General features: G+C 38.8%; 1 protein-coding gene across 1 annotated transcript in view; it reads right to left on the bottom strand.

Annotated features, from left to right (window-relative positions):
* LOC141651545 (uncharacterized) overlaps positions 1–10112 on the bottom strand; it is a 33576-nt gene extending 23464 nt beyond the window's left edge. The window contains exon 1 of the mRNA XM_074459250.1: positions 9851–10112. Within this exon, the coding sequence (XP_074315351.1) occupies positions 9851–10112 (262 nt within the window). The remainder of the gene's footprint in view (positions 1–9850) is intronic.
* Positions 10113–10373: the final 261 nt, after the last annotated feature.

Consider the following 10373-nt stretch of genomic DNA (forward strand, 5'->3'; position numbering starts at 1 on the left):
AATCCACCACAACAACAACAAGAACAACAAACTCAAGATGAGAAGATCAAAGTGCCTCCCTACCCTTTTCCCTACCAACCGTATAACCATCCAAATCCCTTCATCCTCCCCCGTGACGACTTTGTCACGGGAATCTTACAAGATTTACACTACCGTCAATACGAAACCTCCGTGGACACTTACTATGCTCTCTACCCTCAATATCACGAGATGGTTCGAAGAGGACGGATTAGTGAGGAAGGAGCATTCCCCTCATGGGCTCAAATGGATTTGCTCTTCCCCAATTCGGAGAGAGCTAATGAAGGGGCGAACGGGAGACAAGAGGAGGGGAGTGGCAATTCTTGTGGAGAAGACACGGTGGAGCTTGAGAGTGAAGAAGACGAATTCATGGACCCAAGTTTGAGTGATGCTTCAAAGGAGATTTGGGATAGCGATGTAGAGGGAGATGATGCCGATGTCTAGAAGACTACTTCATAGCCAGGTGGAGCGGGCGAGAGGCACCCACCTAAGTTTAAGTGAAGTTTTCTCATCTCTCCTCTCTTTTTTTCAAAGTTTCATGAAAAGAAGTTTGTGTCTTGTTACCTTGTATTTTTATTAATCTTGCTCATTGTTGGAGTAGTCCTAGCACCATAGAGGACTCACACCTCGGTACCATTGAGGTGTTCTCATTTTATTGTTCCCACTTTCAAAATCCAAAATGACAAATTAGTTTCATGCATTGCATAGTGTGTGCATGAACTACACCCTTCCTTAGGACATTAGCAATAGTGTCTAACTCGGTTTGGGGAAGTTAATGCATACACAACGGGAGGTAATCTAAATTATCCTCTCCGTCATAAACAAAAACCATGCATCATGTAGTGTAGACTAGTGTAGATTGCATTTAGTGTAGAAATCATGCATCATCTTTGCATAATTTCCCATCATTTTGGCCATTGAGGACAGTGCCCATATTAGTGTGGGGATGGGGAATTCTAACTTAACTCTTATTCAAAAATCCAAAAAATTGAAAAATTTCAAAAATCCAAAAATATTTGAAAATTGAAAAAGCCAAAAACATGTTTATTTCCTTTTGTAGTGTAGTCTTGTGTATATTATTGTATATATTGTGTTTGTTCTATCCTTGTTCACATTGATTGACTGCGCCACATCCGAGACATGAGGATCATGAAGGAGCATGGTATGATCTTTCCAATCTCCTTTTTCCTCTTTATGTTAATGACTATATGGCTTTATTTTGTTTGATGCGGTATAACAATGTGAACTTAGGACTTGCATTTAGTTTATATGTCATATTAGTTGATAGAATCACTTGCATTAGGATGTTTATATTAGTTGCATCATAGCATGTAGTTGCATTTAGATAAAAAGTTTTGAAAAGTGCCTAATTGGGAACTTTGACAAGAGCAACTAAGCCATTACAAATACTTTTTCAACTTAAGACTTTGCCTACTAGAATGGTTGTAAAACACCCTAGATAGTGTCATACTAGTGTCTTTCGACCCATGACCCAAAGCCTAGTCAAGGGTTTGCATGTGAGTCACCTATCCAACCCCGTGATGCGATGTGGACTTGGTTAACTTGTCTCGGTGACCTTGATTTGACCTTGTGGTAAGGCAACCCAAAAATACTTTCTATCAATAAGTTTGAAGTGCTCATTTCAAAGAATTTTGTCATGTGGAAGTAATTTAATGCCAAGGAAACCTCAAACGTTATGAATTGTTGAATGTTGAGAAATTAAATTGTTTTGATGGAGGCGTGTACCACTTCGATGTGCTTTGGAGCGGGATCCATTGAATTGGGCCCCCACACGAATGTGAATTCGGCCGCCCAGAGACAGAGTGACTATCACCCCGAAAAGCTATTGTCTAGAGGTTAACTGGTTGCCTAATAAGCGATTGGCGAAAGCAAAGGACACTAGCCCGGAAGGGACAAACCCCATCCTAAATTTTTGAAATGTGAAAGTTGAATGAGGTCAATTTTTGAATACTAGTCATATCCACCCGTTGTGTATAAAGATTTGAGCATTTCATTCCCAAAAAGCCTTTTTGTCAAGCCACTTTGTCGAGCTTGGGACGATCCATGACCTTTACTTTTGTAGAGAATTCGTGACTTGTCATGTCATATGCTACTAGCATCATAGGGATCATCATTCCACCACCACCCGGTCGCTCTTGACGAAAGCATTTGGAAATTGAGGATGAAAGTAGTCTAGTTTAACACCATTTGGAGGTGATTTAGTGCCATCCTCTTAGCCTTAGTAATTTGTTGAACTAGTATTTGTGAAGGATTACATGCTCTTAAATTTGTTCCTCTTTAGTGGCTCCGCCACTTGATGAGGAAGTGGCTATTCCTTTTGTAGATGCATACATTATGTGATTTTGTGTGCTTAATGTTTGGATGTGTCGCCATTTTGGCAAGACCCACCTTGCCTTGCAAGAAGGCATCCTACCTCATGGTTGTCTTGTTGTGAGTTGAAGGGGCGGAGTGAGACCCGCTAATTGTCTCATATCGACTATGTTATTAGGTTAGTTTAAATAATGGTCCTAGTCTTTGTCACCTCTTTACTCGGGACGAGCAAAGGTTCGGTTTGGGGATATTTGATGTGACCATAATTAGCGCATATTTAGCCCCCGAATTAGCCTTGTTCCCATGCTTTTTAGTGCATATTTGGGTCATTTATTATCTTTAGTTCTTTGTTTTGCATATTCTTTGAGATTTTGATCCCTTGGTAGGAAAGGAGTGCAAATCTTGCAATTTCATGGCAAAACGAGACTAAATTGATCGAATCCAATGACCAAGCATCAAGGAGAGACGAGATTAGAAGGCCTTTGTACATATTATAGTAGATGAGCAATGTTGAGAAAGGATCCTTGAGTCCCCAAGGACATCCCCAAGGAATTTATGAAGAAAAGGGAAGAAAAGAAGAAGAAATGTTACTGAGGAACAATCCGTGCAGATTGTCTACAATCCGGCCGTCCTCCACATGCACAATCCGTGCGGTTTCATCCCAAGACGCTCGGGTTTGCCACCACCACAATCCGCCCGGATTCACCTGAAGCCGCCCGTGTTCCACCGCCAGAATCCGCCCGTCCCGACTCCAAAACGCACGGATTCTTGTACAGCACAATTTCGTCTTTTCCAAGCTACAAAGAAAGAAGCCCTTCCTTCGAAAAATACCGGCTCCTCCCTGCTCAATCTAAAAAGTGTAATTACTAGTTTAGCCCTTAGTTAACCCTAATGCATCCCCCTAATTTCCACTATAAATACCCCATTAGTCTAATTAGAAGAGCATGTTCTTCTTATCAAATATTAGAGTAGTTAATACCAATCAAATCTCTCTTTAGTTTTGTAATCAACAATTAATCAAGTTTTAATACAAGTTTTATTTCCTTAATCTCTCTTTTGTTCATCCTTTATTTTGGGTAATTGAAGATTATTTGGGTTATTATTAGGAGATTGACAACCTCTCAATCAAGCATCAAGTACTTCTCTTATCTTTGCTTTATTATTGGAATCATTAGTAGGTATAATCCTCTTAATCCCTTTTTAATTATTGTTAATTACTTTCATTTGTTCATCATGTTTCATTTTGTTGGTATGATTGACAACCTTGCTAGCATGATCAACATGATAATGAGTGAGTAGTCTCTTAGCTAGGGTTAATGGGTGATTAGGGGAAACCAATATGGGGAATAATTCATGCTTAAATTAATATGCTTTCATGATTTATTTGCTTGCTTGTTTTGATCTCAACTCATGCACATGTTATGTTTGATGAAATGCGAGCCTATGAATCCTTGCATTTTTTACCCATCACCTATCTTTTCAATGAGACTTGTAAGACATAAACCAACTCGAGTCTCATTAGACCATGCATGTTGGTGAGTAGGGAAGATTAATTCGACTTGTAGGTGTTGTACAATCTAATCGATTCGGCTTCGGGACCCAAACTTTCCTAGGATTGTAAGATATAACCCAACTCAATCCATCACAACAATAATTGCTTGCTTATAATTTGAGAACATGTTTGTATGATCAATTCCCAGGATTCCCCTATGACCCCATGACACCCTAGTGCTTTTTATCAATTGTTTACACCCCTTTTAATTCATCTTTCTTGTTTATTTCCATTGCTATTTTAGTTTAGTGACCTTCTACATCAACCCAAATTGTGACACCCCTAAGACACCACTAGTTTCAATAGAAATCTCATCTCAATTCCCGTCCCTTAGTATCCGACCTTTACTTGCCTCTTTAATAAATGTAGAGTTGTTTGTGAAGCTATAAATTGTGTTTTGATTCGGACGTGACCCAACGACCACACCTTTAATTGTGAACACGAAATGGACCGATCAAGGAGTTGTACCAAACTTGAGATGATCCAAATAATAAAGCAAAGAATAATAGAAGAAACTTGATTGATTGATGAGGAGTTGTCAATCCTCCAATAATAACCCAATAATCTTCAATTACTCAAAAGTAACAAACTTGAACAATAATTAAGGAGAGATTAATGTGAGATTTGTGGAAAGATTAAAGAGTAATCTATTCTAATCTACTCCTAATCTAATCTAAAGCAGGATTTTGTAATAAGAGAGCTTGGTAAAGGACCCCCCTTTGATTATTTACAAGTGGGGTATTTATAGTAGAAATTAGGTGGATGCATTAGGGTTAACTAAGGGCTAAACTAGTAATTACACTTTTTGAGATTTGAGCAGGGAGACGCCGGTATTTTTCGAAGGAAGGGCTTCTTTCTTTGAAGCTTGAAGAAGACGAAATTGTGCTGGACTGAAATCCGTGCGTATTGGTGTCGGGACGGGCGGATTTGGGTGAAGATGGCCGGATTCTGGTGGCTGCTGCCCGGGCGTCTTTGGCAGAAGACGCACGGATTGTGCTGTGGAGGACGGGCGGATTCAGGAGAAGCCGCACGGATTGGAGTGCTATCTCGTTTTCTCTTCTACTCTTCCCTTTCCTTCACTTCCATTTTATTCTTGTGGGATTGGTCTTTAGTTCTCGCTTCCTCTTCATACTAGTCCATCAAATATCGTCAATAAGCTTCCAAGTATGCACGAAAGACGGGAATTTCCGCCTTATTTTCTCCTTTTCTACAAAACATATGAAATGCGATAGAAAATCAAATAGGAAGGTTTTGACGGATAAAACGGCCATGAAATGCTATAATAGTATGCAAAATAGGCTCAATTAGGGGACTAAATGTGCGCAGATAATGTTCACATCACAGTCATGTTGAACTTGGTTGGCAATTGAGCATTCACGGCCTCATACTTGCGATTATTCTCCCTGTAGATGTCATCTCTCTTAAGGTACATTAGTTGCTCCTCCAAGTATTGGAGTAGCTTTTCAGCTTCAGTAGGACCTATTGGAGGGTTGGCTTCTTGTTGTCCAACAAAGGGTGGAAGGTTATCATGCACAATCTCGCTAGGAATATCGTTTTCTGCAGGAGGGAGTCTAGTTTCCACAACAATAATTCGGCCTTCAATAGCGTTGAGGCGATCATAAGCTTGGTTTTGGCTTGCTTGGAGACGGACGAGCGCGGCTAGGATTTGATCATTACCATTGTGGGGTTGACCACTATCACTCGTGGTACTAGTTTCAGGCATCTTGGAAACTGGATAAGAAATTGACGACGAATCAAAAAACGATCGACCATTCCAGCACCCATACTCAAAGAAAAGACTCAACTTGTGAAGTGGGAGTGTGCCACTGTGTTAAGTGAGATTTGAAAATGACAAAGTCTTGAAATGGTTGTCCTAGGCAACTGTAGTGTAGTTGTAGGAGTGCTGACTCAAGGTGAGGTTTTGAAATTGGTTTTGAGGCCTGAATTTTGACTGGAGATTTGGACGAAGTTTTGACTCATTTTGCTATAATTTCGGCCATTTTTGAAAATGTGTATATTTTAAAATTGTTTTTTGATTTTACAGAAATTTCGTCATGGTTTTGTTTACAAAATGGTGATCTCATATGATACAAGCATTCATACATGCATTATAATGGTATGTTGAGTGCATTTAGAAGGGTTTTGGCTTAAGAGGTGGGTTGCCATTCCAAGCAATCAAACCCTGGTATGTGGAGAGGTCCGTGCCAAACAAGAGTAAGGTGGGTTCCTAATCCATTTCCTCGAGTAGTGAAAGCCCTTGATACAAACATGAGTACGCACCATGGTATGGTTGACGTCAATCGCTATCTATCCTTAGGCCCAGATAAGAATTTAGACCATCCAGACGGGACGATCTGTCGAATAGCTTGGGTTAGGCCTAGGAAGACCGAATAAAACTACCTAAGAAGGTCGAGTAATGAAAACCGACAACTGTCTCATATAAAATAATCCCTAACCTCGTTCAAGTTTCACCCTTGGCAACACGTAAGTGTATTACTCCCCAGCGGAGTCGTCAAACTATGGACACGGGAGGCCCACGGGGGCGCTTGGGAACAAGCGTTTGCATTTGTGGAGTCGCCACCAATTTTTATGGGAAATTGGAACCGTTCGAATACCTCATGCCATGTTAAGACACAAAGTAGTGACATGAACACTAATAACTTGTTACCCTTAGCATTCTATGTCTAGAATGACTCTCGTGGATGCCAATGAATACGGGTGTTCACAGAGATCTGGAGTAAGGGGTGAGGGTCCGTATTAGGAAGTCCTTTTACTGAACACCTAATCCCGCCCGCCTCGATAGCAGCCTCTACTAATGATTAGGGAAGTTATTTATATTTGATATGTTGTCGATTATATGCATGCAATGCAACATCCAACGTTTTAGTCCTAGCATGTGAATTACACTATGTCGGTAAACAAGTAATTAGCACTCAATTAATGTCGAATTAGGGTTTAGAATTAATTACATGTGAAGAACAAGTAAATAAATCATCCATAATAAATACAATAAATTGCGATAATTAAAATTACAATAAATTACAACGATTTAATGATTTTCGTCAAAAATATACTTAACACGGACAATTTGAGAAAAAGAAAAGAAAATAAGTAAAGGTTAGAAAATATGGACAGATTAAGGGTGATATTACGATTAATATTCAATTAATTACGTAATTAAAGAATTAGGTCAAAGCAAGAACGGAAGTTTAGAGACAGAAATCACCCCGGAACAGGTGCAGCATTGCTGCGTCCCTTGGAAGAGGCGCAGTGGTCACTGCGTCTGTTCCTGAGTTGAGTTCTGGCTGTGAAGTCAGAACTGCGTGTTGTTAATGTTCGTTGGCAATTTTAATGGTTGATTGTTGATATTTGACTCGGATAAAAGTGATTTAGCATATTATTAACATATGAAATCGTCGTAAAAGCGATAAAAACGAATTAAAACGGATTAAAATGAATTATAAACGAATTATGACTAATTAGGTTAAATCTTGAAGATGGAAATGAGTTGAAAGATGTGACAAACTGGAAACAAGCTGTTAAAATATGTACAAAGACGAACCATAGAAACTTGATATGAATGAATCTAGTCTCTAAAATCCAATTTTGATTTAATGGCGAAAACCCGCAAATCTCGATTATAAGGGATTTAAACCGTAAATAAAATACGAAATTTATTAAGAATATATTAAAGTCTGTATTATGTATGGAAAAAGGAAGAAAAGAAGAAAATAAAACAAACGAATGAAATCAACAGAGAACCGAGGAAGAAGAAGAAATGCAGGAAATGCGGCAGCCACTAGAAGAGGCGCAACAGATGATGCGACTCTTCGAAGAGGCGCAGCAGTTGCTGCGTTTCTTTTCGACATCTGATTACTGCTGATCCGTAAAAGCAGTTTGATAATTAGGTTTTATATGTCAATATTAGACATACTTTTGACGTAAATCTTACATTAATTGATACAAAAAAATAAAATAATAAAGATGGGATTTACACCCTCAGACTTACATGTTTGACGAAACGAGATTAACTAAGTTAATGTTTAGTTATTGCTCGACTCGAATGTATGAAGAAAGTGCCCTCGTAAGAGGATTTAGATTAAGTTAATTGATGTGTAGTGGTTAAATTTGTCGGTCATGCAACGTGACTGGTACTCAGAATGATCTGAGCTTACATGATCGATTGATCAAGCACGTAGACGTCAAAAGCTTAGAGCACGGTCTTAGAATACAAAGGGGGAAGAGAAGAGCGGACACTCGCGTCAAAAGTATGTGGAACGAAGGTCCCTATTTATACTAAACAAATATGGAGAGTTATGGAATGACTCAAACTTTGGAAAGAAATCACGGAAAAAATCTAAAAACGCGCAGAAAAGAGCTGGGGAAGAGGCGCAGCAGCTGTTGCGATCCTTCGAAGAGGCGCAGCAGGTACTGCGTCCTTTCCCGAGAGGTTTCCTCCTGCGAAAGAAAGATTTTCGCGTTTCCTTTATGGAATTGCGGTGGATCTCAACTTCCTTATTCCCTAAAATAATATTTTCGGGATATATTTTACCAAAAGATATAAAATTAAATTATGGAATAAAAATATCTTGAATATTCCGACTCGGCATTTTAAAAGGTTTATTGGAAAATGAAGCGGTTTTTGACCCGAACTCCAAATGAACTCTAATTACTGTCAAAATGACTGTATTAGCGCGTAAATGAAAACCAAGGGGTAGACACAAGTATTTGAGCTATCACTTGACGACAAACTTACGAACTGTCATAAATCGTTCCGCCTACCAAACATGCGGCCTAATCATCACCGGGTGGCTTGCAGGAGGTGCAGAAATGAGGTATCTACAAGTTGTCACTGAAATGGTAGGATTACATTAGGCTCTATTATTATTGATTTCTCGTGCTCTTACATTCCTCGTTTATTTTTGGTACTAATTCGTCGAAATGAATTTCCACAGGCGTTGTCCTTTTAGAAGTACATTTGAATAAATGCTGCGAAAACATTTCCATATGCAGTGATTTATTCGCCGTTAGCTTCATAGTCCGCTGCATTCCTGAGCACACTTGATACTTGGACATATAGTACATTTCTTGTTTCAAAGTATTGTCGATCAAACTCTGTGGCTATTCAATGGTATGGATGGTATGGCTGTCTTTGTGTAGGGTTTCTTGTCTGGAAATTTGCGCAACCATGATTTGCTTTTTCAAACATTTTGGAAATCTTAAAAGCAGATATGCATTGGTCAGTTGATGTACCAAACTCGAGTATCATGATTCCTGCAAACTCATCTTCATTTGCAAGCCAAAGAGTGCGGGTTTTGGTGACTAAGTAGCCAATGCTTCTCAATGTTTCTTTGATAATTGTAAAGCTCTTGTAAATATACCTGCCATTGTCATAATGTCCAGGTGCATTTGCCAAAATATAGGAGAATAGTTGAATATAGGTTATAAACATTATAATTTTGTATTACTTGCTGTTTTGGGTTATTGATAAAGGTTTTCGATGGTGGTTTAGATGTGAACTGAGATAGTGTTATTTATATGCAGATGCTGGTTAAATGATATTTTGATATTAGGTGTAATGCTGATAGATTCTCCTGCATGTATGGACAAACGAAATTTGGCAAAGCATCTTTTCTTGTACAGTTTTATCGAAAATAGTTCTAGACTGATAGCCAAGCGCGTTACTTTTCCTGCTGTAATTGAATTTTATTTGTCATCTACTTGAAAACTTTTTCGCCTAACCTGTCGTTTAACCAAGAGATGTTCTGTCAAAATATTTTACACGGTTTATGTATTCATTGTTAATTAACTATGGCACAGTTAGTCGTTAATTTGTGGTTGTTTGTATTGCTGCTCTTCTATTCAGATGAAATTTCATTTCATATTATTTGGAAATAACATAATCTTTGTTTGTTGTTCAAATTGCTATATTTATATAGCTATACATACATATGTCATCATCTCTAGCCATGTCTTTCCCCGCTTTCTTCAATGCGTACGGAACCTTTTTACAGGTTGGTTCACACATGAATTGCTCAGCTTCTCGCTTAGTAGCTATCCAAAGATAGGGGCCTTGTTGTGGCCTGTATGGTGCGTAGTAGTCGTCCCTTCCACGGACGACTTGTTCAAATTTCTCGGCTAATTTGAACGCCAATTTACAGGCTGTATCATCTTCACCAAACTTTATTGGCACAATTCCATTGAAATCCATGCCCGGTGTAGAATTAACTATGGACAATGCTTCAACTTGTTATCCGTGGCTGTTTAGGGTGTTAGCAAGCTTGTTGAGATTTCGTGGAACGTATTGTTCTCCTTCCATTTTGCCTGGAATATTAGCGAGGATGCAGGTGTATGGGTATACAAACATATTTGCCATTTGTGTGGTTTGAGTTAGTATGTTCTGTGCGGTATTTGTAGTTTGAAAGGTTTACATATGTCTGCTGCTGATTTTTTGTTGCTTTTATATAGTTAA

Source organism: Silene latifolia, chromosome 4 (genome assembly GCF_048544455.1).
Source record: "Silene latifolia isolate original U9 population chromosome 4, ASM4854445v1, whole genome shotgun sequence".
In the NCBI taxonomy this organism is placed as follows: domain Eukaryota; kingdom Viridiplantae; phylum Streptophyta; class Magnoliopsida; order Caryophyllales; family Caryophyllaceae; genus Silene; species Silene latifolia.